At 40.1% G+C, this 27,508-nt stretch overlaps 1 protein-coding gene and 1 long non-coding RNA gene across 6 annotated transcripts in view; one reads left to right on the top strand and one right to left on the bottom strand.

The window, feature by feature from the left end:
* Nucleotides 1–2,143: 2,143 nt before the first annotated feature.
* Nucleotides 2,144–10,522, bottom strand: slc35b3 (solute carrier family 35 member B3). The gene is made up of 10 exons (XM_044339795.1): nt 10,280–10,522; nt 9,027–9,263; nt 8,703–8,824; nt 8,222–8,376; nt 6,221–6,328; nt 5,522–5,619; nt 5,193–5,285; nt 4,783–4,894; nt 4,468–4,537; nt 2,144–3,220 (listed from the first exon to the last, which is right to left on the bottom strand). Exons 2-10 carry the CDS (start codon nt 9,240–9,242, stop codon nt 3,070–3,072), a joined length of 1,125 nt encoding a protein of 374 aa, XP_044195730.1. The 5' UTR covers nt 9,243–9,263; nt 10,280–10,522; the 3' UTR covers nt 2,144–3,069.
* A 12-nt stretch (nt 10,523–10,534) lies between these two features.
* The window catches only part of LOC122972584, a 96,376-nt gene continuing 79,402 nt past the window's right edge, over nt 10,535–27,508 (top strand). For 2 of the 5 annotated variants that reach the window (XR_006399781.1, XR_006399779.1), the window contains exons 1-2: nt 10,535–10,759; nt 21,357–21,460. This is a non-coding gene — a long non-coding RNA (uncharacterized LOC122972584). The remainder of the gene's footprint in view (nt 10,760–21,356; nt 21,461–27,508) is intronic. The other 3 variants (XR_006399780.1, XR_006399778.1, XR_006399777.1) reach the window with 3 other exon arrangements.

The following is a 27,508-nucleotide window of genomic DNA, read 5'->3' as shown; positions in this document are numbered from 1 at the left end:
CCTTCATGTTCCTTAACTTCGTAAAGCAAGTTAAAATACATCAGTCAACCATACATGGAGAGATTTCCACACATTCACATTTTGTCATCTCATAGCCTTGGAAAACATGCACTGCTGAAAGTAATTTATGAAAAAAGAAAAATGTTTGTCCAAAACAACCACAACAACAAAAAAAAAAAAACAGCTGACTTCAGTAGATGGTAAATTCCTATGTGGCTTTGAAAAATTGCCCAAATCCTCAGCGTTCTAACAGGGGTCAGCCTGCTTTGTTAGGTGTGTTCTCCTGGTGCTAAAAGACAAATGATGTACTTTGCCTTGGGTCAACTGGGCTTTCCCATCCCATAATGACCTTTCAGGGAGCTGCAAGAGAACAGCCGTTCCCACAGCGATGAAGCAGTGCTGTACGCTGCACATCAGAGGTGTATATAATGGCAAAGTAATGTTTTAACACTGCAACGTGACCTCTCAACCTCTAATGGACTGTTTCACTGCTCATCAATCATATAAAAAGAGTAGTTAAGCATGGCGGAGTGTGTCATAAAAATGCCTGTTGAAGAAAATATTTTCCCCTATTTTGTGCTTGTGTGAAACCTGAATCTACAGCCAAACAAGGAAGCATCCAAAGTCATTTTTTGTTTTCAATTGAGTTATGTGCTTCCAATCTGTGCAACACTTGCCACTTTGCTTTGGAAGAAAAACTTAGCATTCCTCGGTGAGTGTGTGTACTGCTGTACTGCCAAAGGTTCCCTGGAGGAGGGAGGATCTTTGTCAGTTTGTCATCACACACAAGCTGCCAAATTTTATGAAATACCAAATTACTAATTGGCCCAGCGTTAGGTTTCCCGCCTGGAAGTGAGACTGTAATATCTGGGCCTCTATCAGGATCACAGAGAGAGACACACTCAGCTGCCTCCTGCTGAGCTGGCAAGTCTCTGTCATTTCATATCAAGCTATGGCAATGACACACACACATAAAATGATCATCAAGGACAAAAGACTTTTCAAACACATCAATATTTCCTTGGTTTGGCCTATTGGGTTTGCAAACATTCAAAACAATATTGTATCAGATTTTCAGTACTGCACAAGGGAATTAATGTAATATAACACTTTTATTGACATCTATAGGGAAATTCTCTGCTTACCTAGGTATCTACTGAGTTGTAAAAATCCAGCATTAGTTGACAGAGCATTAGTGCTGCTCCAGGGCACTTCAGCAGGGAGGATTCTGGGTCCAAGGTTGAATGACAGCGTCTCTAATCACTTGGCACAGTAAACTCAGGACAATAATGTATTTATATTTTGTGCCCTGGGATCTTTACACACAGAATAACTGTTAAAATATGTTTTGCTGTATTTGTGTGTCTTTGATTATCAGACCAATAATTGGAACTTGTTTTTCAACTATTCCGTATCTATATTTACAACTACAATCAAGCTTTATGGATGAAATCCCAGATACCAGTTCCTGTCAGAACGGTATTGCACATCAAAAGGGCTTTGCTGTTAAACAGGCATATGTGTGCGATAAACAGCGAATAGGATTGGACAAGCACAGATCTCTTGGGTAATGACCATCTACGCACTGGATTGTATTTTTTCCCATTGAAAACAGATGTACTGTAATATTTATACTAAAAGCAGAGATTTAGTGACGGTAATGTGTGTGTGTGTGTGTGAAAGACACCCACCTACTGTAACAATCATTTTCCCTCTGTTGGTAGAATAGTCAGTGAGGAAACTGAAATGAAAAGCCAAATCACACATAAAATCCTTGCATAGCCCAGCGGAGGAATCTGTAGTGTTGCTGATGAAAAACCAGGTGTGGGCTGCATCAACATTATCATTTAGAGAGAATGCAGACTGGCACATGACAGATGCACAGGGTAGATCCAAATGAACAGGACAACACAGGCACAGTGAAGACTGCTGTTTATTTTCTGTCTAGCAGTGCTATCTTTTTTTCAGGACTCCTAATCAAACATGCCTAAGGCCACTGGATGGATAAACACACACACAGTTTGGCAACATTTCAACTCTTCTCTCAAGTGGTGCAAGAGGAGAGAATAAGGGTTGGCTGACGAGTCACATACACACACACACACACATACATACATACACACACAAAACACTGGATGAGGCGTAAGAGAAACAACTTGGTTTGTTTTATTGTAAAAAGAGCGATACCCTTTCACCCAAACACATGGTTAGCAAATTATGGCAGTTGATGTTGAATTGTTGATGTACAGTGGAGAAAATAACTCCTTCCTCTCCAAAATGTCCCCATATGATCACACAGATCACACATTTTTCATGATTTAGGGCACAGTCAGTAAATAATTACCAATAAACTATGAAAAAAAGTCACTTTCATCAAGACGATAAGTATGTAAAACAATTTTTATCTTCTGTCTTTCTGGCACATGCGGTGGCAAATATGCCTTTTTTTTTTTTTTTTAAATCAATATGTATTTTTTCTTTTAGGGTGGGGGACAAACATTCATCTCAGACATGACAGATTAACATTTCGCTCTGTACTTTTTCCTTCCAACATTACAGCTTTTCCAACCACTTAAGGGTTTAAGTGTACAAGTCTTTTCCAGTGCAAAACGGTGCGATTTGGTTAGCTAAGGCGCTGGCTTCCCTTTAGAGAGTTTTTAAGTCCTCAGTGTTGCATCTCCATGTTGGGAATGTTTCTGTGGGGCTCTGTAACATAGCTTTAAAATAGCCCACTAGCCATGATCATCTTTTAAAAAAACAGACTTCCTTCAGTTTGCTGCAGATAGTTTGGATTATTTCAGTTTTCCATCAGTACTACACCACTGGTGTACTGGTTGAGGGAGATGACTTCATCATCCATTGTAGTTTCATTGTGTCAGCTGTTTGTGAGGCTGATTGGCAGTCAAACCCTGTATACCCATCCTTGGCTCAAAGTTGATGGTGATGAAGCCTTTAGCTGGGGCATATGCTTCAACATATCCCCTGAGACAGGAGGGCCTGTGAACTCTACATCTGAAGAGACATACAGTGTGCCTGCACAGGTCTTCCAACTACGCCCGTGGGTACCTCCTATACGTTTTGTGAGAGAAATCGGACTTTCTTTCCTGTCAGCAGCCAGCTCCTGAGGTCCTTGATTGAGGGAAGCTTCATTTTGTCTCTGTTTTTACTGTAAACATTCAAGAAGATGCCAAAGAGCACCAGAAGGCCGCCCCAGATGTACCTGAAGAGGGACAGACTGAGTGTTAAAATATTTTAAAGGGACAGACAGAAATGGAGTGCAATATGCAAAGAAGGATGCTAATTAATGCTAATGTAAGAACTGGATATATAATATGAATGAGAGTTTAAAAGCATGCACATGATAAGACTTAATCTTCTCAAAAATAATCTGATTTCCTACTAAACAAATATGCAACATAACTGGCCCTTTGACTTTCACTGAGGTTATTTTTTATCTCAGTCTAGGGTGTGGCTTAATATTTTCACACCATTTTCATACATTACACCAAATACTGTTAATTGCTAAGGTTGGCATCAGGATCAACTCAGGAATTCTTGGAAAATAAGTTGAGATACAGTACATGAAAATACAAATATGAATCTACATATGGGTGGTCAATTAAATCTAAAAACCTGAATAAATGAGAGGAGGCACATAAGAGTCACAGAATTGTTGATATGGCATTGATAGTCACCAGATTTCAACCAAATGTAACATTTTTGAGATATTTTGGATAGTAGACAGCGCTCACCACCACCATGATCAAAACCCCACATAAGATGATATATATATTATAGAAGAATGGTGCGTTAACCCTTTGAGTAGAATTACAGTCCTGCTTTAAGGAGCATAGAATTTGTTCTGGTGGTTCGTGGTTGCCAACACCTTAGACCTATTTTTTTAATTTTAAAAACTTTAATTTGTGACCCCTCTGTTTTTCACCATGCATCATGATTTCCTATAAAAAGGTAAATGAACCAAAGTTGGAATTTGGTCAAAGCAATGATTTACTGATAGTATATACAGTATTCCAATAATAAAGAAAAATCTCTTGGTCTAAAAAGCATAAACTGCAGTCATGCAAGGGACTATGAGCCTGGTCATGGTAGAGGGCACACACCAGCTGGAGGGTGAACAAAGTTGGCCAAGAAGATACATTAAAGTTTTTTGCATTATGTGGATGTGTGAGTGTGGAAAGTCATGATTGAGAAACAGAGCGGGAGAGGTACAGTGGAAAACGAGACCCTTTTGACAGCACAGAAGAGTTGGAGGGTGAGCGAGAGAGTCAAAGACAGGCAGACAGAGCAGAGGAGTAGTCAAGGTCTGGAAATGGACTGAGGACATGAAAACCAGGGGCAGGAAAGCCAAATCCAGTTTTATTAGTCAAAGGAGAGGTCAGTGGTCATATTTAAACTTACTTTAAACGAGAAGAAAACTGATCAAAGTCAAAAGGTGACAGTACTTACTGAAAAGTGAAAGGTTTTGCGAAGAACATGAAGGAAAGTACGATAGTCATGGCCTTTCGCCCGGTGGTTACTGCAAATAAGTAAAACACAGTCATGGGTTCCATCAATGCCTGTTACATTACTTCTTTTTTTTTTTTTTTTTTAATTATGAATAAGAAATAAGAAACAAAAGCTCAACAGATATGATCTTCTAATCTGGGCTATATTCAAAGAGATATTTCTTGTCTTTGGCTGGGAAATATACGGTTAATTGCTTATACATATAATTATGTTTTTTTAAAAAATATTTTGTGAATTATGACAACATTTTCTGACCTGTCACTGCAACCAGGGCACCAAAGAGCTTGATCAAGGCCAGCACAAAGGAGATGCCAAAATAACCCGTAAGAGAGAAGAAGAATGCATAACCGTATGTCTTCACAGGATGCTGGGAGGAAGGAGGGAAGACAATTGAATCATTACTGACCATTGCATCTTCCTGATTCTGCATCAATGTAACAAAATCAACAAAATAACATCAGGACACCACAGAAAGGAAGGAAAACAAATTTGTGAACCGTAAAGTGCTTACTGTATGTGATTAAATCATTGTATGAGGATGTGACGCATAAATAAATTTCATAAGGTTACCGAAGAGGTTGAAACAAATATTATCGTATAACAAAGTGTGTGGGCCATATTAGGTGGCAGTGCTATCTAGTCTAGTTGTCTAAAGGTTTATTCACCTCTGAGCAGAATGCCACTGCTGGTCCCAGCCCACCCAAACAGAGCAGACCTGTCAGTATGTAGACAAAACCAATGGAGTACGAGTACAGCACCTGTAAACACAACACCGTATGACCAGTCTGTGACATCATCACACACAGATTTATAACAATTATCACAAATCTCACAGCGAAAACACGGATGATACAGCAGCCTGGTTTAGAGGACACAGTCAAACAGAGCTACATATCCTCTATTCACCTCTGATATTTGTGTGTGAGCGTCTAGTTGTCAACGCTGTAGACTTGTATACGTTATTATCTACTCATAAGTTAGACAAACAGAGTACCATTTCGGAGTTGGAGCCATTATGGAGTTTCATGGCTTTCTCCTGCACGTTTCCAATGGCAGCGTCTGCACACAGTGCCAAGGAGATGAGAAGAACACCTGTATGACATATGAACACAACATTTTTAAGAAGGCACATAAACAAAGAAACCATTTTAGCTCAAGCTGTAAAGATAGATGTTGGTGGAGATGCAGTTAGGACACTTAACAGGCATATGCACTAACTAACGGGGGGGAGAGACTGTTGTGACTGACAGGTTGTGTTTTAAGACCACCAGGCCACCAGGATGCTCTAAGAAGAGTTTTGTATCAAATCTCCATTAACCCCTATATATGTTCATTATTTTCAGGCTGTATATAACTAACTCTACAGCATAACAGAGTGCCTATCAGATTACTTCAATTTTGATACAAATCTTTTAGGATTCAGAGAAACAAATTAAACCTAAATTCCAGTATCAGTCTTTTAATAAGTCATGTCCTTTCTGTGCATTCACAACCAACAATTTTAGAAATAAGTGAGTTGCACTAATTATTTAAATTTTTGGGGCTAATCACGCACTAGTATCGCTATATGTCTTAGCTTTGTTGTAATGTCACGCCTAACTTTCAGCGACCTAACCTTGATTATGAGATAATGTAGTATTAGAGTGTTTCTGTGAAGCCATTCCACTCTGGTGTTGGATCAAGGAGAAATTACCTGTGACGTTAAAGTTGGGGGCCACTTTACTGTCAGCGAGCGTAAACCAGATGAGTCCCAGACTCATGCAGAGAGCAGCTGACACATCAGCCACATTATAGCGTTTACCTGGAACACATGAACATAGCACTGATTTCTTTCAAACAGTCTTTTATCTGTAATTCTGAAATCAGAAACTTCTTGAACCAAATTTGGGAAACTTCACAAAGGAAACCAACAAAACATTTAAGAAATTATACCTGCATGAAATCTGAACTTAAATGAATGATACTGGTAAAACTTCCAAAACCTTTTACAACATCACAAACGCAGAGAAACCAAATTCAGACGTTGCACAGGGAGAGTACTTCCCCTTAAGCATAGCTTGCAAAGAAATCTTCAGAAAATGATCTTCCTCTTTTTAAATAAAAGAAGTTGACATTGGACTCAGGTTAAAATGAAACTAAAAGTTTTTACAATGGGTACTTTTCACAATTCAAAGTTTCTGAAGTTGTGCATGTAACAATCCACAAAAAAGCTGTGTGAAAAAACAACAGGATGAAGGAGTCTGCCAAAAACAGGCTGACGGATGGATGCCTTGAGGATGACAAGGGGACGCAGCAGCAGGTTGGCCGTGCTCGGCTTTGATTCCCTGACTTGCCTTTGAAGGGTCTCATATCAGATGCAACCCCTAACACCCCTCCCTCCATCCACCCATCCCTCTCTCTCTCACTTTCTTTCCTCTTTGCATTCTAAGTGAACAAATTCTGTTTTCCACTCGACCCCTTCAGGGACCGTGGTCCTTACATCTAACCATCCACAGAGAGATGGAGGAAAGGGAAAAAAAAAAAAAATGCACAAAACCTGTCTGACGTTGAGGACACAGAACCTTGAGAGGGCCGGTGTGAGGATGAAAGGACAGACAGAACCGAGAGCAGGGATAAACAGCGAGTACTGCCGAATGGGCTCTGACAACCGAAAACAACAGACGTGGATAAAAAGGAGGTACCGAGAGTTGAAAGGTGGTCATTGCTTCAAAGGAAACGTGCAAAGCAGCAACAAGTATAAGATGTGTCTTTTCCAAAGATTACCTCTCCTGATTGATGATTAGCTACTTTTAAGTTCACTCTGGAAAAACATGTATATTCAAACTGCAGTTCTTTAAGTAATGATGCAAGTAATGATGATTATTTACAGTGACTCTTTTATCTACTGAATAAAAATGCAAATGACTCCATTTACTTCAAAGTGTTTAAATCCAGAGCAAAAATCTGATTTCTGAATTTTGTGAATTGTTCAATGCCCAATCCTTATCCTTTCTGACCATACATGTGAGCTAAATTTCCATTTATAAATAATTATAGAGTTTGTCTTAATAATGAAAACTACAAATCCAGCTGAACACAATTAAATATCTAGGTCTGTGTGGTAGTCCAGAAAACAGGCTAAGAAAAGCTGAACTTGAAAATCTTGACTTTAGTTAACCTAAACAGTTGATTAGGGTTTCAGCTTTTCCACTTCCATAATTTCATAAAGACAGCAGCAAAAACCACCAGCACAAACAAAACCAAAGTAAATATTTAGTTAAACCTGTTACATTCAAGCCCTTGCCAAACGAGTTCACACAATGTGATTAAGTCTATCATCACCAGATAAGTCTCTGTTTTTTTTGATTTGACAGTTCCGTGCTGGCTGGATGAATGCATACTGCACATGCTCTATTAATTTAATCATGCAGCTCTTCTAGACTTTTCAAATGTTATTGGACCGAATGGATCAAATTCTGATAGTGAAATGAGTCATGTCGCAGGGGCTGTGTGATACTCAACAATTTACCAAACATTTTACAGCTGCAACAGTAGTGAAAGAGTAGGCTACGTGGAGCCTGTGACATAAGCATATGTCAACAGTGTTTTTGTAATTACTCTCACAGCCAGCAGGGGAGAGAAAAGTCCTACACTCCAGTTTACACTCCACTTACTGTGTGGTCTGTAAATACATATATAGATAATATCAGCTGACCTTGAATAAACACTCCTCCAATCATGACAGGGATGAGTTTACAGCACTTGAAGATGACCTGTGTGGGGTAGTTCAAGTAGCCCAGAGAGGTATTAGACAGGCCCATGGTGCCCACTGTTAGGAATGCTATGATCATATAGGTCTTCCCTGGTATCCTGGAAAACAGGAAAATAAGAAGAAAATGAGAAATGGATTTTTGTGCTTCAGCAGTTTTGACCAATAAAATCCACTGGTGTTTTACTAATTCTTCAAAAAACAATCAGCTACAGGTGGATGCTCACAGTTGTATCCATTCATAAGAATATCATCATACAGTATAACCTCCTGCTTTGCTTAACAGCATTACAAGAATCCTTACATAGCTTCACAAAGCATGTGAGACAGGTCAGTGTTATAAAAAGTGACAGCGATGACTTTGAATACATAGAACAAGAGTAATGTTTGTCTTCATTGGAGCATGGGATTATAGTATTAGCTGTACCTTCTGCGTTTGTCCTGTGTGAGCTGAAGCTCCACCAGTCCAAACATGGAGTAGAAGCCAAACTGGACCAAAGTGAGGTACCAACCAAAAGGCTTGAATCCCTCTACGGAAAATATCAGCTCCTGAGAGGAGGGTCAAATAAAGAATCACAAACACAATCAGGTAATGATAGTTTCACACCAGCACTCCACCTTCATTGTAACATGCTTCAACTCTTCTTTTAAGACATTTTATATACATGTGTGTGTGTGTGTGTGTGTGTGTGTGTGTGTGTGCCAGTGCATCAATCATATCGTGTCTTTCTTCCCTGGCTGCCAAATATACCTGCAGATATCCATATATGAGGTAAAAGAGGAAGACTCCAGCCACACAGATGAAGAACTGTGTGGGGGCACTGAAGCTGCTCAGGTTGATTCCCAGGACCCTCAGTTCCTCCACAGACTTTATGTGAGGTGACATCACCTCCGTGGACGACGGGATGGAAATTGAAATGTGCTTCCGTGAACTGTTGTAGCCCACCAGGCCATATTTGGCACTCATCGTGTCTGTGGCTGCTGGGAGCTGCGTGAACACAAAGACAGAGATAGACAATGATCACATTCAGTACAGGTCTGTTTTTCTCCTGCTGAAGTGCTGAACACAGCCGAGGGCTCTAGTAGGAGTAAAGAGAGTAGGAGCTCAATGTGTGCTAGAGATGTCATTCCTCTCATCATCCATCTGTGTTAGCAACGCAGACTGTGACAGCTTTCAAACTAAATGCAATGCAGTAACTAGCATTACCTAACTAACCTGAAACAGCAAAGTGCTAAGCTTTCCTCATCTCATCTAAGAGCTTTCCTAAGATAGGCCCCACTTAAAGGGTTACTTCATTACCTGTTCAACCTGTTGCACCCGGGAGATCAAACCGAGCTATACTTCCGCAATAAAGCTAGTCAGATAGTAATGCAGTTGCTATGATACTGGAAACATTATTAGAAAACTTTAGACGTGCATGCAACATTTGCATAATCCTAATTTGCATTTCTCCAAATCCTTAGTTGTATAAGCTAAAATTGCATCATAACAGTTGATATTAACAGTAATAGTATTTATAACTACTAAGATATAGTGTATTTTTTTTATTACAAGACATGACAGTTATGCTTTGTTAATTTTCTATTACTAATCATAGCTCTTAGTTTAACATATCTAGCATTACCGAGGTGTGTTGAACAAGACACGTCGTGTTATTAGCTGTGAATATTTGAGGAAATGTGAGAAGAAAACAACGATCTGTGCTCTTTAGCATAAGTATTAATCTGGAGAGCCCAAACTGAAGACTGTCAGCACCATTAACTAATGTGAAAGAATAATAAATGCGTTTTTAAGAAAAAAAGTATGATAGCCAGTAAAGCTATCTATGCTACATAGCCTGCTGCTAACAACTTAAACTCAAAGAGAAGCTGTCATTTGATTATCTAGCACAGTCTTAAGACTAGTCGTTATCCTAACAACCAACATGAGAGAATTGCAACTAGTAACAGACAGTATTTCAATCCCTGTCTTTGCTTTCTAAGCCAAACAAGCAAGCTTCTTACCTTCGACAGCACTTCCTGGTTTCTTTACGTTAGCTTATCCTCCTCTTCAAAGGCTATTCCGGTTGAAAACCATTTCCCTGGACATGCCGGCTTCATCTTTCATGCATTTCTAACCTTCTCATATTTCTTTTCTTCATTGACAAACAGCCAAAACTCGTTGGGGGAGCGTGTTAGCTCGTCGGATGCTAACAGCTACCTGCAGCAGAAGCGGCCAACAACTTCCGCTCTGCTCCGACCTCTGAACTGTGATGCTATTGGTCGACTGACCCACAAACTGCAGCAGGTAACTTCTCACCATCAGCCCGATAAATACATTGAAATACGGTTATTCGTCTTTCAGTTGGTAAAACTGTGTTAGTCTGCCGTCGTTATAAGACAGGAACAGAGGAATAGGACGTTCAGTAATTTAGTGCAAGATTTTAAAAACGACACAAACGCTGTAACGTTACCTGTGTTGAAGAGTCCAGCTCGACTTACACGGTGAGTTTACTGTCTGCTGCCCACTAGCACTGCACACTTGCACACATGCTAGTTCTCCTGTTTTGCCCGGTGTAGCAACATGTGTCCCCTCTGTGCTTTTTTCCCATGCAAAAGACTTATTGGAGAAATATCAGTTCATTTATGGAGTAATATGCTATTTCAGTGGCTCAGTTAATATTTTAAATGGACCATTTAATGAACAGTCAAATTCATAATGTGAACTCAGACTACCAGAGCTTAAAACAGGCGCCTGAGGACAATAAATCCACTGGTTGGTCGGTTGGTACTTTTGAGTGTTTCAGTTTCATGCAACTTTATACTTATGCTCCACTTTAACAGGGAGATATTTTACCTTCTACTCCACTGTTTCAGAGCTGTAGTAGTTAGTTTAAAGATACTCGAAGATTCACAAACAAAACATGATATATATATATAAATGTAAGATTATAGATTAAACTACCCAAATCTTCCTCTCCAACAGCCACAACATTAAAGTACTGCTTACATTACACTTTAAGTGCATTTTACTGAAAATACGTCTACTTTTACTCAAGTACAATTTTGAATGCAGTTACAGAAATAATGACCATTTAATGGTGAAATGAAAAAAAGTGAGCAAAAGTGAAAATTCAACAATAAAACAACATCCTAATTATCAGGTATCTGTATGTTGTGGGCAGGCAGGGCAGCTCTATAGCTCATAACATTGTCCAGTCGTTTAATGTCCATATTCCATCACTCCAGACAACTTCTCCTTCCCCAGACTCTACCTTGGCTCTTTCATCTCCTCCCTCCCTGTCATTCCCACATTCCTTCCAGACTTCCCTCTTCATCTCTCTCTGTCTTTCCCATCTACCCTCCTCCTCCTCCTCCTCCCCCACTGCCTTCATGTCCATATATGCTTTTCTCCCCCAATTTCCTCCCCTTACATTTCTTTCCCTCTAAATCCTTATTGCATTATTCCCCACTCTCCCTTCTTCTGTTCTTGCTCTGTCTCTCAGCCATCTCATCATAACCCTGCGTTTCCCTCTTTGGCTTCCCCCAGAATAAGGCATGAAACTCTCTTTTGCTCCTTCATTCCCCCTCCTCCCTCCTTCAGCCTTCCTCTCTCCCTGCTGTCCAATCTTAAATCCCTCCCTCTGCCTGCTTTCTTTCTCTCTCTCTCTCTCTCCCTGTCCTCTTTCCCCAGCCAGAGGTTAATACACTCCAGGATGGCATTATTTCCTCCCCGGCCCTCCGACAATATAAAAATTCAGAATGGACAGCTCAATCCCTCTTCCATCTCAGATTTGATTGTAATGGTATTGCCTCCTGTCCCTGGGAGGCCCCTGCCGCCTCGCCAACCCGGCCTTTATGACACTAAATGGCCAGGCTACAATTTTTCCATCTATTCAAAAAATTCTGTTAATAACTCATTTGGAATGAGACGTCTGCACTCCCTGGGCCGTCTATGGCCAGGTCTCTCACCCCTCTGTGCATAGGGGTCACAATACAGGCTACAGAAAAGATGCAGGGCTGAATTTCAAATGTAAAAGGTTAATTAATCTCTCGGAATTTACTATCCCTTCCCCCATTCTCCTTGCACTCCAATTGACAGTCCCAAAGAGACAAAAATGTCATTTTTACAACCTCGCACGGAGAAAGTGCTCAGCAATGCACAGCAGTTGAGCGCAGGCGCAGGCCCGTCCGACTACTTTCCCCTTCTCCAACTTTACAAGTGTGTCCATTCATCACGCGTGATGGATTTATGTAATAAAACCCATTTCCTTTTCCCATACGATCCTATTAAATAATAAAATAATTATTTATTGATTATTCAAAAAGGTACATATGCGCGGGTAATGGCTTTGTACCACACCACTGGACCTGCAATAAATAAAGCAGGCAGAGGGAAGGCTTGAGAGAGACAGAGAGGAATAAAGTAGAGGGAGGAGAGAGAGAGAGTGAGAGAGAGAGAGAGAAATGAGGGGGAATGAAATGACTTTTGAACCAGTGAAATCTGGATCCAATATGGCCTCTTGCAGCGTGGATCAGGAAGGACATTATTCAATCTTCAGGAGGCTCATATGGGAGCGCGACCTATGAATGGTTTTGATATACTATATGGACCATAGAAATTAAAATACTGGGTCAGTGTCCTGCATATAGAGCTAGTATCTCAGATATTTTTTTTTTTGAATTGACAATAGTCATCCTTGAACCACAAAATCATTTTTTAAATAAAAATAACATGAAACATTAGTTACATTATTAAGTTTTACTTCAGATCGGGCGATCAGATAGGGTTCCTCATGGTCAACCAAGGCAGTACATTTGAGCAATATACACTGAACGCCGGACAAAGCAGGACAGGGAAAGGTTTTAGCTACTAAATCCTTTCCCTCTTCATTAAAACCCATTTAAATTCTGGTCAGTGTAGAGGTGAGACTCAGGAAATACTAACAACACACATTTTAATCATTAACTGGCTTTTAAATTGCTGCTTGGGGTTTAGTAAACTGTCCTGCAGTGTACTAGTGATGACATTTCTCTTCTTTCATTTCTTTTCCTAGAAGAAAATACAGGTCCACACATGTATATAAACACCCTCCACCATATATATAATGATCTCTCATATTATTTATTCACCCTCAGTATCATGAAAGACGCATCCTTGGCAGTGAATCATTTCAAAAGAGACACTTTAATGTCAGCCAGATATTACATTGAGGGTTTCCTAATAACCCATTTGTGTTTGGTCTTATCCTCGGCTAAAGTGCACTCGCTCTCCGTTGTCTTTTTCCTGGGCTTGTCTCAAGCCTCCTGCATGCTACGGAAAACAGATGCTATCTCGCCTATATTACTTCTCAAAGCACTCATATCCTCTCCCATGTTATTTTCTTTGATCTGCTAGGCTTGCTGCTCTTACATTTTTCTTCCTCCCACCCCACCGCCACCACCCGTCTCACGCCCTGGCTCCCCTCCTCCCTCCAGCCCCCCCCCCCCCCCCCCCCCCTTCATTTTCCCCTCCATCCTCTATCCTCTGCCAGTGACCAGAGAGCAGAGACTGACTGGCCAGACTGTTTGGTGGCTGTGGATGTTTGAAATTCAGCTCATCTGTTCTCTGTCATCAGAGGGCAAGAGGTGCATGGTGGGTCGGACCTCTTAGATTCTCCATTTAATATGCCTTTACCATCAGAGGAGGGCTTCATATCAGGGTTGAAGGTCAATTTACATCCAGTAAATAGTCCACTTAATTCAAAACAGGGCCTGATAATGCAGTTACAACACTAGTAGCTTTATAAGGACCTTCTGGGTAAAGATTTCTACCTTATCCTATATTTCTCTATGAACTGAATGTGAATTCATTGACTTTGCATGTTTTTATTGAGCCGAAAGTCGGTTAACTGATCAGTCAATTGGCAGAAAATGAATCGGCAAGAATTTTTAAAAAATGTAATAATTAAATATAATAACCTTTTTTGGTATTTTTTGGTAAATACCAAAAATTTTTTAAAGAAAAATACCAAAAAGTATTTGGTTCCAGCTCCTCAAATGTGAACAATTGCAGATTTTTTCAATCTTCTATGATAGCAAACTCATTACTTTTGAGTTTGGGGTTGTTGGTTGGTTGAATATGTATCTATGTTTGTCATTTCTGACATTTCGTTGGCCAAATGATAAATCAGTCAGTCAAGAAACCAATAATTGTCGCATGACTTGATAATTAAAATTGGCATTAGTTGTTGTCCTACTTTTTATGTTTTTTAAAGAAGGATTATTTTAGTGTTTTTGTGTTTGTGAGAATCCAGTTTGTATCATAGTTACGCTTTTTTTTTTTTTTTGTTCATCCAGTTAAGGTGTTTCAGCTCTTTGCATATAGTTTGACAGCTAATAATCATTCACCAATTAGGGTTTGTCCTGGTAATGTGTTGGGTCAGTAAGTAATAGCCTCCATGCCTACATAAATGACAAAGTTTAAGAAAACAGAAATTCAGATTTAATGCCACTAGTGAGAGTATGCAGCTGTACTACTGATCAAGAAAATCACTGCAATTCTTTTTATGCATTTCCACATTTGTTTGAAGTCATCCGTCATGTGCTCTTTTGGATGTATCCCTATTAAGAACCCTTTGTACAGTAACATGTGTGAATACATACAGGGGCATCTCTTAATCCAGAAGTGGATGATTTGATGGTCAAAAGAGGAATCCTGAGAGAATCACAAACTTTAATGAACTAAAAAGGAAGTTAGCTGTCCACTTAGCTGTCCACGTTGTGCAGATTTACGTTCACACAAACACTCACACAGACGTGTAACTGAACAAATGTATCCCACACAGGTCACAAGCAGTGATAACAGAGTGAATATGTGGCACTGAGGGCAGGCACAGGAGACCGGAGAGTCTTTGGCTTTCTTAGGAGCAGCCAGGAGGGGGAAGCATCCCTCTTTGCAAGTGTGCTCACAAGAAAAGGAAAGAAAAAGTAATTAAACAAACAATTTGCCAGGAATTGTGTGTCTGCTTATCCAATCTTCCATACTCGCTTTTACTCTAATATATATAGACAGAAAATTGGGGGAGGGGGGAGGGGAATTGGAGATTGTTTGTTGTCTCCTCAGAGTGACGGTAAATGACACACATGTTTCATTGCCCATTCATTTAACCTGCGCTGTGCTTATGAAGAGAAAGGGATTGAGAAACAAATTACGTAGTGTCATTTAATTAGGAGTTTTGCTGTGAGCAATAATCCAGTTTTTTTTTTTTTTCTCATAACCTTTAACTACTTAATGGATTTGAGAAGCTATTACCTTTCAAGATTTCTGTTTTTAATTATTTGGAGTATTGTCACAGATATGAAATGTCAATCACACACCAGGATTAATGCTGTGGTCTGAATATTATTTACTTATGGATTGAAGCTGGAGGAGTTCTTTTAGTCGACAGGTTTTTCAGAAGCCACAAAATTGTGCAATATGCAAAATTCTGCTCTGTGGCCTATTTAGCTTTTCACATTCTTTTATCCTTATACACCCATTTACTAACATAGCCTCATCTTAAATCCACGAGAGGCAGTTATTTACATAGATATTAACATTATGTTTATGATAACTGCACGCCATGGTAAATCTCAGAGTAATATTAGAAATAAGCTTGTGTGAATCTTGGATCAGATTATAATAATGACTCAGTTTTAATATGTACAAACTCAATTTATAGTTTTTCTCCTTTGGCGTTTCTACTGTAGGTGTAAAAATATAACCCAGGAGGTGTTTGTGTGTATGTGTGTGTGTATGTGTGTGTGTGTGTGTACTTGGATAACTCCACAGCAGAGGAACTACCTCTCACCCTGATCACGTTTAGGCAACGCTGTGAAAGTGGCAGACAGAGTTTGTTTAGTTTACCCTGGAGGACATCGCGGTTCTCTGCCAACAGACCAACCCACGTGCTGTGACATCAGGCCCGACTGTGTATATGAATATAGCCTTAAATACATGAGGCATGTGAGGTACGCTTGATTTATTTTGCCTGAGTCTCACAAGACCATGAGGGCCGGAGTGTCCTGATCTTAAATCAGCGCTGCTCATATGACAGCACGCTGCACACCTGGGCAGAATATGTGATATATATTTTGAATTCTTTAATGGAGGAAACAAAACATATATTAGCACCTGATATAGCTTGTCTGGAAGTTGACGCTTCTGCTTTTGAGGTTGTGTGCAAATGTCTAGGAGGATAAATGAAGCACACCTCGAGCAGTTCAAATATTTAAAACCTTATTCAAATAGATGTTTTCACCCAGGTTTGACACGGCTCTTAGGCTGGCGTGTTTCCTTCTCAGACCCCCCATGGCACGGGGCATGTAATCATCCTGAAAGTCTCTCTGGGTGTCTGCACTCTCATAAAGCAGGAAAATGGATCGTGTGGCCCAGGAAGGGAAAATGAAAGAAAAGGAGAATGAAATTACAGACCTGGCTGACTGCACAAATCATGCATATCATGTTTTATGGCTTGCCAGAAGAATTCAACACCTGTGGATCACCGTAGCTATAATTGTACATGAACGCACCAGGATGGGGGTGGGAGGAGAGTTGCGGTTTGTGTGTGTGTGTGTGTGTGTGTGTGTGTGTGTGTGTGTCACTGAATGTGTGAGTGTGTGCACACCTTATACGTGTCTGTGTGTATGCAAGAATGTTTTTCTTGGCATGGCCGGGTTTTAGAGACACTAGGAAGATGATAAAAGAAAGTTACTGGAACGCCTGTTGTTCACTTCTTCAGTGCATCCTGGGTGAGCCGCCCACAGCCCACACGGCTCGCTCACAGAGGCTTCATTTACCATTGTAATTACCCTGTTTATTTACCCTACCTGCTTTTGGTGGTAAAACGGGGCCAATTCATCAGATCAGGACAATTTGGACTGGCTTTGGCTGTGCCATTTACTTTAATTAAATGAGGCAATCAGTGAAACATAAATCACGATCCGTGTGACCACTGGCTCTGTTTAAACCTGGTCCTCTTCTTTAAAGCCGACACACCTCGTGTTAAAACCTACAACAGACACACACACACACACACACACACACACACACAAGCTACTGAAGCTGAGAATTAACCTTTCAACCAGTTTGTGTTTATTATTTCCAGTTCCAGATGCATAAGTTTTTTTTTTTTTCTTCTTGTAACTGTCATGCGGGAAAGATTTTTTTTTTATAGTGTAAATGTTTAACTTATTTTTAAGTTTCTTCACACTTTCTTTTAAAAGTACAGATAGTGGAATAGGATGTTTGAGTGAATAAGATGACAACGTAGTGGATCGAAGACTCTTCCCTCCTCTCCTCCTCCTCCTCTCTCCCTCCTCTCTGCTGTGGATGCTGATGCTTGAGTCAAATTGATTACACCACTCCATCTGCATCATGACTGGCCTCCTCCTGTGTTTGCCGCCTCTGCCTACAGCACAGAGTTAGTGTACAATTACATATAGTTTAATATATCTGCCTGAGCACCTTTAAATAAGCATCACAAGTCCACAAGGTGATTTGTCTTCCAGCACCATTACTCCATTGTACATCTTGATAGCCAGGGATCGCTCCTAGCTATGTTTAAGCATTAAATAGTGTATTATTATTTCACATAAATCAAGCTGAGATGTGAGGGGGGTATTCATAAATTTTGCATTACTCACAGACAGTATTTTAAAGCCTCTCTCGCTCTCTCCGCCGCTTGGAATTTTGAGACCGAAGCAATTCTGCTCCCTGCACTTGATAGTACATTAAAGATGGGCATATCAGGGAGGTATATTCAAAACAACATGTAATGTAGTTTAGATTAAGTTTGAGTTGCTCCAACACATTCATCACAGCACTGTTTCCATAATAAGTACCCTTGCTTTTGTCAGTGATGCAGCCAGACACATGCATCGTTACAATACGGGAACATTGTATTGTTATTGTCATGAATAATGGGGGAAAATATTATAGTATTTTCCCCATTATTCATGATTCTTATAAATGGACTTTTACTATAATAAAAGTCAATTTATCATAATACTTTCACAGTTAACTGTGGCTACTGAATCTCTTATCTGTGCTCGACGATGAAAGGGTAAAATTAAATTTAAAGGTGAATGTTTGCCGTCAGCCCTTTTCTTCAAGACAAGTGCCCCTGCCCCCCCCCCCACCACCCCCCCAACCCCCCCCGGGAGATATTAGCCCTGTGTTTGTGCAAAACGTCTACAGAGGAAATGACTTCACTCAGGAAACTGGATGTCAGCTTTACACACGCGCAGGAGAGCTGCCAATGTTTTAGTCAGGCCGACAACACGTTCTTTTCTCAGCTCGCTCTGCAGTTGAGTGTAAAGCTACAAAAAGTGACAAAGGAGGAAATTGGACTCACGGTTGTTTTGGTTACTCCAAGGACACTTCGCACATTCGTTTCTATTTCCTGTCTTTTGCTCGGTTTTCTGATTGGCGCTGATGTGCAAGTCAGGGACTGTAGGGTTCGAGGTCAAACCTGGAGCTCCGTTATAGGGTCTGTTGGAAGTCTGAGGTTATCTCTGCGTGTCACGGGAACTGTGCAGGAATTTGCATGAAGCGCATGGACCTGCTGTATGCCAGCTCGGTGTAGGATCAGGACTTTATGTATATGTTTTACTATATTTTGTACATTCTAACATATTTACACTATGTTTATATACCTGATATGTTAGGTATCTTCCTGTGTTTACAGAAAGATTTGAGTGTGTCACTAGCAATAACATCTGAATTAACACTCAAATAACAGTCATTTTCACTCAGTCTGACACATGTAATAATGTTCAAAGATCCAAAAGACATTATGGCTGTACATAAGGAATATAAAAATTACATATTGTTCAGAAGTTAAACAAGTACAATTCTAAAATATGTTCAGAATATGAACTCAGCCATCTGGTAATACTGAAACAACACCAGTCTCTGAAAATCCTACTAAACATAAATCAGCCAGGCCAAATTGTTTAAATAATGCAAAAGTCTCATAAGTTTGACTTTTGTGATTTCATGCTCACATTGCAACCATACACCACAATTAAACCTAATTTTCACTTTTAAAACATGCTTATCATTTTCTGCACATAATAATTATATGACCCAACGGCCCGGGGGCTTCAATGCTGCAACAAAGTCAGTGAGAAAAAAAAAAAAAAAAAAAATCTTGTAAAAGTCATTGCAAATTGGAAATTGACTAGATGCCAGGACAGTAAGTTGAGGATTGGGGGGAGTGAGAAAAAAATGTCTTTGAACTAGTTTTTGCTTGCAGAAAAGATCGCTTCTGGGTTGATATTCTTTCAGAAGTGTTTCATGGCAATGAGAATTAAGAAATAAAGCGCAGCGCCAAATGATTCAGTGAAAGGATGGCACACACCCACAGGTATTCTGTTCACATGACATCACCCTGTGTAAAATTGACAACTTCATGTTTTTTTTTAACTTTTTTTTTTTTTTTTTTTTTTAACTAGGTGGGATTTCTCAGTTTAAAAAAAAACACCTCTCAAGGGAACAGCATCACAGGAAACAAACCATCAATCTCCATCAGTTTGTAGTTTACATGTGGGATTAAAAAAAACAACTTATTATTGATTGATTCCTTTTTTTTTTTTTTTTTTAACCTAGTCACAGGTTATTTTAAGCCTTTTGTTCTAAAGCAGAACCACATCAAGGCATATACGAATGAGATCTCTATCTTCCTCTACCTCACCCTTCATTCCTTGGAAGGAACATGTCTTCTGACCTTGACATGTGCAGGCTGGCTGCATGTTTCCCTTTCAGTGCACTCTCACCTCAGCTCATGAACTGGAAACTTGTGCTCCTGTCATCCCGCTCTCTCATGATCACTCTGCCCCTCTCGGCTCACACGCACACAAACACACGCACGTACGCGACGCGCTCACTGGCGAACCAATACCTGGGAGGATAAATGCTCACTTAAATTAAATAAACATAATCCAGACATGCTCCGTTCTAGCCTGTCTGTCATGGACACAAAAGTGCAAAGATTAGATGTCAGCTGAAAGGCCTGCGTTAGATAAAAGAGGATTCGCAGCGCTCTTGATAAACATTTAATCAAACATCAGATAATCGGTGATTTTACTAAACCGGTTTCATTACTTCCTTTGTTATCTTTTGATGATAGATAGATCGCATACATTCACACGAGGGTTTCCTGTATTTTTCACACATTCCTGTTATTTGCTTATATTTCTGAGGAAATATTATATGTATCCACTTTAGAAGCACTGTGTTTATCCATCTCTACAGTGTAAATGACATGACATACATATATCACCTGACTTCTAGCTTATTTGGCAGTGTTGTAGTTTGCAAAAAATGCTTTATGAATGCCTGAAAATTGCATAAACACAGAGTTAAGAGTCATTATATCTTGTTGCCCATCCCTCTTGTCGCTCCCTACGCTCTGATGTCCTCTCATGTTAAAACGAAGCATCTGCCTGTCTATCATCTAACCATATAGGCTCTGGGTGGGGCAGGATTCCAGTCTTTTGAAGTGAACTTGTCATGGGAAATCTGCATCACCGGGGCTCAGTACAATCACAGGCTCAAGATTAATTGTTTGCGGTGCACCACTTCAAACATTTTCAGACACCGCATTATGAGATGAACTTTTGCAATACCCGTCATCACCAATATACACACCTGCACATGCACAAACACTTTAAAAAAAAAAAAAAAAGGGGAAACGTTGACATTCCTGCGTGGCTATAAAAGCATGCTCAGATGCGTACACACACACACATACACATGTATATTTTTGATCTTGTCAATCATCAAATGCATATACACCATCATGTTTTTACTCAGAAATATGTACAATTACGGATGCAGTTGCTCGCATATACATTTACAGATGTATAAAATTATCCTGTAATGTGTATTGACAAGTAACACCCCCTCTCTCCCCTCCAAATACACACTCACACAAGCATACATGACTCCAAACAGACTGCAGTAACACAACATTAAGCGGTTTTCTCTTCTGTTATCTCCAGCTTCCTTTTTGCCCTTTGGTTAAACATTCTCTTGGCATGCATGATCTCATTTAACTTTGATTTCCTCTTTTTCCAGGACGGCATCCTCGATGGTTCCAATTTCCAGCCCATTCCCCAATTTTCAACCCCAATGACAGACAACACACGCTGGAATGGCTGTTTAGCTAAGGAAGGGAATTGGTAAGTGATGATTTTAAATGCTGTTTAAGATAAAAAGGAGAGTTTGGAGCAGATAAGAATTTGCCTGGGTAGAGAGCAGGAAGCTATGAGATACTGGTTTGAATGTGCTGTTTCAGTGGCTGTATGCCACATATGTGATTTATGTTATTGAGCTTGAGAAAACACTGCTATAGACTACTGCTAGTTTAACAGAAATGACAAACTGTTTTCACATCAGTGGAATTTTAGTTATAAAAATACAAAGTTATTTTAATAATTGCTTTATTTAGCCTCAATGAGTATAATTAATTGTGTGTTAGTGTTTCACACAATAACAAAACAAATACATTATGTTCTTTTTATCGATTTAAAAAAAAAAAACTATCATTGTAAATATGATAAAATATTTGTACCACGCTGTTAAATAAAACATTTACTTTTTCCTTATTTACAATTTTGCAACAATATAATCAGATGTGGTCTCTGGGGTTTGTACATTATATTCTATATTAAATAAAATGTGAAGAAAACAAATTAGTTTTGAAAGAGAGCAATTGTGTGTGATTTAAAGATCGGGTTGTAAATAAATGCAGAAATTACAAAAGTTTTCATCTCATCTCGCAACATTTGCTTTATTACATTAAGGTTGTCCATATTTCATTTTGATTGGCTCACATTGCCCCATTTTTGTAAATATTTATTTCATCAACAATTTGTCATCTATTTCTCTATAATGTTGTTAGATATTTTATTATTATTATTATTCTCTATCAAGACTTTAAAACAAAATTAGTCCAGCCTAAAATCTCGAAAATAAAAAAATAAAACATTTGAGCTTTATTATATACAATCCTATGTGTGCTGATGGCGCCCCACACAATCACAATATTTACTTAATTTGTTCCTGATTAACCTCTGGAGTGTGGAGAATGTGTCCAGCATGAAGGGGTTTTTTTTGTTGGTTGAAAAGAGCAGCTCATTGTAGAGCTTTAAGTGGTTTGTGTAATCCCCTATAACCAATACCATGAAGCCAAAGGATTCGCAAAGTCTGTTTTCACCATATTTTGAGTAGGAGCGAACCTGGGAATTCTCTCTCTCTCTCTCTCTCTCTCCCTCTCTCTCCCTCTCTCGCTCTCTCTCCCCAACTCTGTCATGAAACAGAGCACCCCATTTCCATATCAATCGGATTAGTTCCAAGACCAGGGAAGTAGGAGTAATGTAAGTAACCGTACAAATTTAAATATAGGACATCAAAAACATTGTTAGGCATCCATTTATTTTTCTAAGCAGCCCTGGCTCTCTGTGTCTCTCTCTGTGAAGATGAGATGAAAATGCATCTCTTCAATTTTATTTTCATTGTATTTTGAAAGGTGCTTGAACACCACAGTGTTTTTTAACACACTCGATGTGTACCAGGCGTCCCGCTGTTCTTGTGTGCTTAACCTCGTTTGCGAAATGAAATATGTCGCATCAGGCAATGCACTTGTTCAAAATGCATCATCAAAACGATTTCAGGTGGGCAGCGTTCACACACACACACAGCTGATTGTTTTTTGAACATTTGTTCAGAAATAGACAGGGGTAAGGGTGGACGGCTCACGGCTCCTCTGGTTTCCCTGCCAGCTGACACCGCACTGTTATGGTTAAAGATGCGATTCATAATGTATTTAAAAATCTATATTTTTGAATTCACATATGTTGTTGGAGTTCAGTGTATTGATGCATAATAAAATATATCCAACGTGGGGTAACAAAGATTTACCTTTTCATCTGGGAATTTGAAAACTTCCATGTTCTTTTGGGAATTTGTTTGAATAAATTCCACATATCCAAGAGATCTGAGACTTAATGTTGAAGTTTTAAAGAAAACTGACATCATTATTATATAAATATGAAGTACTGTGTGTGTTCTATTTCCTGTAACTTTTTCTTAACAGCATAGTAAGAAAGATTACACAAACAGATGTTATTCAGATTTACAAAAAGTCAATAAAACACCACAGGGAGTATTAAAAAGGTGGGAACATTTGTTTAAAAAAGCTTATATCGCACAGTGGTTTGCAGAGATCGAGAGAACCGTGTATGTCCGTGTGTGTTGACGTGTGCATGTGTGTGTATGTGTGTGTGTGTGTGTGTGTGTGTGTGAGTCACGAAGAGATTATTCAGCAGTCTGTGACTTGCTGACTGATCTGACCAGCCAGTAGCTCCCTGTCCGGATGAGGAGATGGATAGATGGATGCCTGCCTGTGCCTCTACAGCCCTTTATGACTTAGCCCGTCTCTCTGTAATTGAAAAACTAGCTAGGCTGTGTTATCTTGGGATTTGTCCCTTTTATACTGCAGCTTCAAAACAGGAAAACCAATAGTGGGAATAGACCCCCGAATGTAATTAATTTCGTGGGGGTGGGGGGTTGGGGGGGTTGAGGGGGGGTTGGTGGGGGTGGGGTGGGGGGGTGGAGGGGGGACTATTATTGCAGGAGGAAGAATTCTAATCAGTTGCAGATTCCTTCCTGTTTGGTTAGCGTGACCGTGGCCAATTACCAGTGAACTCTGTGTTACAGTTTCACTTCCTGTGCTACCCAAAGAATGGACTGAGTTCGGCGCTGCAGAGACTGGTAGGACAGAGGGAGAGAGAGCAAGAGAGAGGGGGGGGGGGGGGGAGAGGAGAGGAGGGGGGGAGAAAGACAAAACGAGACATATGAAGATGAGACTGTAGGAAAGTAAACAGAGCGGAGGAAGGGGAAGAAAAAGGAGAAAACGGGAGGGAGAAATCTCCAGCCAGATCTAAGGTGCACAGACATGAAGGCACATACGTCCTTTATCCACCTAATATAGAACATGACATGTGGTTCACAAAGGAAATGAAAGGATTTTGGATCCGACTTCTCTTGCTGCTTGAGCTGTTCTCAGGTGAAGTCTGAAACTGCAGAGCAACAGACCAAACTCAAGTCACAAATGCAATAAGGCATAACTCAATCATTGCAGCGATGCTATCGAAAGACACAATTTGGCATTGCTGTTTTCCCCTAAATCGAATTAAACCACTGGACTAAACAACTGAATGACAATTGCTAAGGCATACCTGAATTTGCATAAAGTCTCCTTTTTTTTTCAGTGTGTAGAAGTAACTCAATATGGTACTTCCTGGGAAATATACTGCTTTTGCTAAAGGCTTGCCAAGCCAGTAGTTTACACCATATTACAACAACATGTTAAAAACATCCATCATGCTCTTTTCTCAGGCCTTTTGCTCACTTGCTCAGTTTTTGTGCGACTGTTTGCTTATTTCATTAAATGTGCAAAAACACAAGACTTTGGTGGAACGCCAGAGACATTAAAAAGACAAACTTGCCACCGCCACAGAGATTACCGGTGACAATGGCTGACAACCTGACCTGCCAAAATGGCTCCCTTTGGCTTGATCCCGCTCCTCCAATTCTCCGCACTCGCTCTCTTTCGCTTCTCCAGAGGGGTCTATTCCCATAGTTTCCCCTCCGTAATAGTTTTTTGGCATATTACTCTCCGCGATCCACCCCAGAGGTCTCCCATAATTCACTTTTGATATCATTGTTTAGCTGTAGAATTAGAGGAGGGGTGTACACTGGGAGCAGGCAATCAGGATTGGCGGTGGGACATTAATTCATTCATCGTGGCTTGATGTGATAGACCTTTCATTGCGAGCATGAAGCATGGTGTTTTGGATCGGGGGCTTGTTAGGTGTTGCTTAGCTGCAATAGCGGGACATGATTTAATATCTTGAAATTGTATTGATTCCCTGGAATATTTTACTACCATTTAAAGTTCTGATTTCTGACTCATTACCTCATTTTACAGTGTAACACACTTCTGATACCACGATATCCCACGCTGATAGAAACGCAGCTGTTGAAAAATGATGAAGATACTCGGACTGATAAGAGCATATAAATACTGGAAGGGATAAAAACAAATTCCACGTTTTTTACTAAAATTCAAGAAATCTGTTTTATATTACCAAAGAGATGACATGACATTTATTTCCATTTTCCAGCACAGTTGAAAACATCTCAAGGGAGACCAATACTGTAGCAGTTACAAGTGGAATAAACAGCTTAGAAGATGTTCGAGGGATGATGCACATAACTGGCAATATGAATGTGAATTCCCTGGGAAGCCTATTTTGCGCACACACACACACACACACACACACACAGTGAACAACATGAGAAATGGGCTAAGTGCCATACTATTCAGTGTGAACTGGAGGGTCCAAGTCGCTAAACTAATCCTAGTACCACAGGATCCTACTTCTAGCCCCGTCTTTTGCTGCAGCTGCCTGGGATCATTTCACAAACACAAGGTATTCCTGGAAGAATTGATTGTGTTAGATAGTACATTGATCACACACATCGCCTGTGGACAGAAGATGGCTTTACAAGCAATAAGATGGGAGACAATTATATTATTTTAGTGAAATAAGACAGAGTACAAGCAGTGAGTGCCAATAGGCCAGGCAGGGGGGGAGGTGGGGGAGTTGGGGAAGGCAGCCCCCTCTGTGGCTGCCTCTGTGTGTTTGTGCTCCATCCTCAAGTGGCACGGTAATCCACTAAACTTTCCTCCACCCGCTTCTCTCAATGCAATCAGGATGCGAAGGCTCACCAGTGATTGCGTTCATTTGTAAAAGCATCCAAGCCAAAATTGAACCCCAAGGCTGATAAACTATAAAGATGCTGATCAGATCGCGGCTAAGGAGTCCGCACTTGAGGGCACAAGGTGTCAGGGCTGGAGCCAAAAGAGCAATGACTCTGTATACCTCACTCGGAGCCAGGCGGCTGCCCCGGAATACAAACAAGAGGAGAGAAAACACATAAAAACGACAACAAACTGCAGTAGGATTTTTCATCCCCCAGCATCTTCCAGAGGAGGAAGGTATTATCTGTTCAGCAGATTAGCAGTTTTTCAGATGTTTTTTTTTTTTTTTTTATTTCTCTCTTCTTTTTTATCGACTCTATTGGTAAATGGAGTGCATTTATTGTTTGAGCTTTAGCAAATGCGCCGTATTTTATTGATGAGCTCTGTGTGAATATCATAATGCATCTCAAGAAAAGTAGAAACCCAAAAGAGATGCTGTTGAAGGGGAAGTCATATCTTTCCAACCTTGCAACAGAATATTATAACTGATTTCTCAGAATGGAAACAATACATAACTCTACAGAGTGAAAAGTGCCCTTCAAGTCCAATCTGTTTTGTTTTTATCGTGCGCTCTACAGTCCCGCCTATAGTCACTGCACTTTAAGACTTACCACAACTTTTTGTCTGCTTTACAGTTATCTCTCACAGCTATTGCGCTGTCTCACGCTAAATGAACAGTGTCATTACTTTAAACACACACACATGCACACACACACACATATATCTAACTCTGCTAAAGCACAAAGATTGAGGACAGACAGACAGAGAGAGAGAGAAAGGGAGGATCTGAGGATGTTTTTTTCCTCTTCATCCTCGTGGCCCCAGTGCGTTAAATGTCAAAGAGCAGTCAGCGGGAGAGACTGATTCCAGGAGGCGATGTGAATGGGACGATTGAAGACCCGCTTTGATTGACAGCTCTTCCTCTCTTGCTCTGCCCTGAGGGTGATTGACAATGTGGTTCATCTCACATTTTGTGACTGAGCTAATCCAGTAAATTCCTACCAGACGCAGCACAACTCAGCAGAGACCTGCCGCTCCTTTCCCAGGTGGAGTTTTTATTTTATCTCTTCCTCCCCAAAATAAATGTTTTTCCATCTGTGGCACTGAAAACAAACCGGGAGGGGGTGGGGGGGACTATAATTAAGTGTAAGTACATAATTAAGCGAGTTTAGAAAAGTGCTAGTTTTCGATGAATTAAAATGTAGACTAATTACATGTGGGAATTAGCCTGCTGTTGTGCTAGTGATTAATATTGTCATAGGTTACTGTCTCAATATGCTGCCAGTTGGAAATGGGATCACCTTACTGGAACGATTGATCTCTTGCCAAGTTCAATAATTAATTGACTCAACAATCACTGACACACAACTATCTCGCACGACGCCCCGCGTGCCCACAA

Source organism: Thunnus albacares, chromosome 21 (assembly GCF_914725855.1).
Source record: "Thunnus albacares chromosome 21, fThuAlb1.1, whole genome shotgun sequence".
NCBI lineage: Eukaryota > Metazoa > Chordata > Actinopteri > Scombriformes > Scombridae > Thunnus > Thunnus albacares.
Note: the sequence above shows the minus strand (reverse complement) of the source record. Positions and strands in the feature narration are given on the sequence as shown.

Coding starts and splice junctions, on each gene's coding strand:
- slc35b3 (XM_044339795.1), bottom strand. CDS start 9,242: ATGAGTGCCAAATATGGCCTGGTGGGCTACAACAGTTCACGGAAGCAC. Junction 8,825..9,026: donor TCATATATGGATATCTGCAG/GTATATTTGGCA, acceptor CCCTCCTCTCAG/GAGCTGATATTTTCCGTAGA. Junction 4,538..4,782: donor TGCCCTGGTTGCAGTGACAG/GTCAGAAAATGT, acceptor ACTTATTTGCAG/TAACCACCGGGCGAAAGGCC.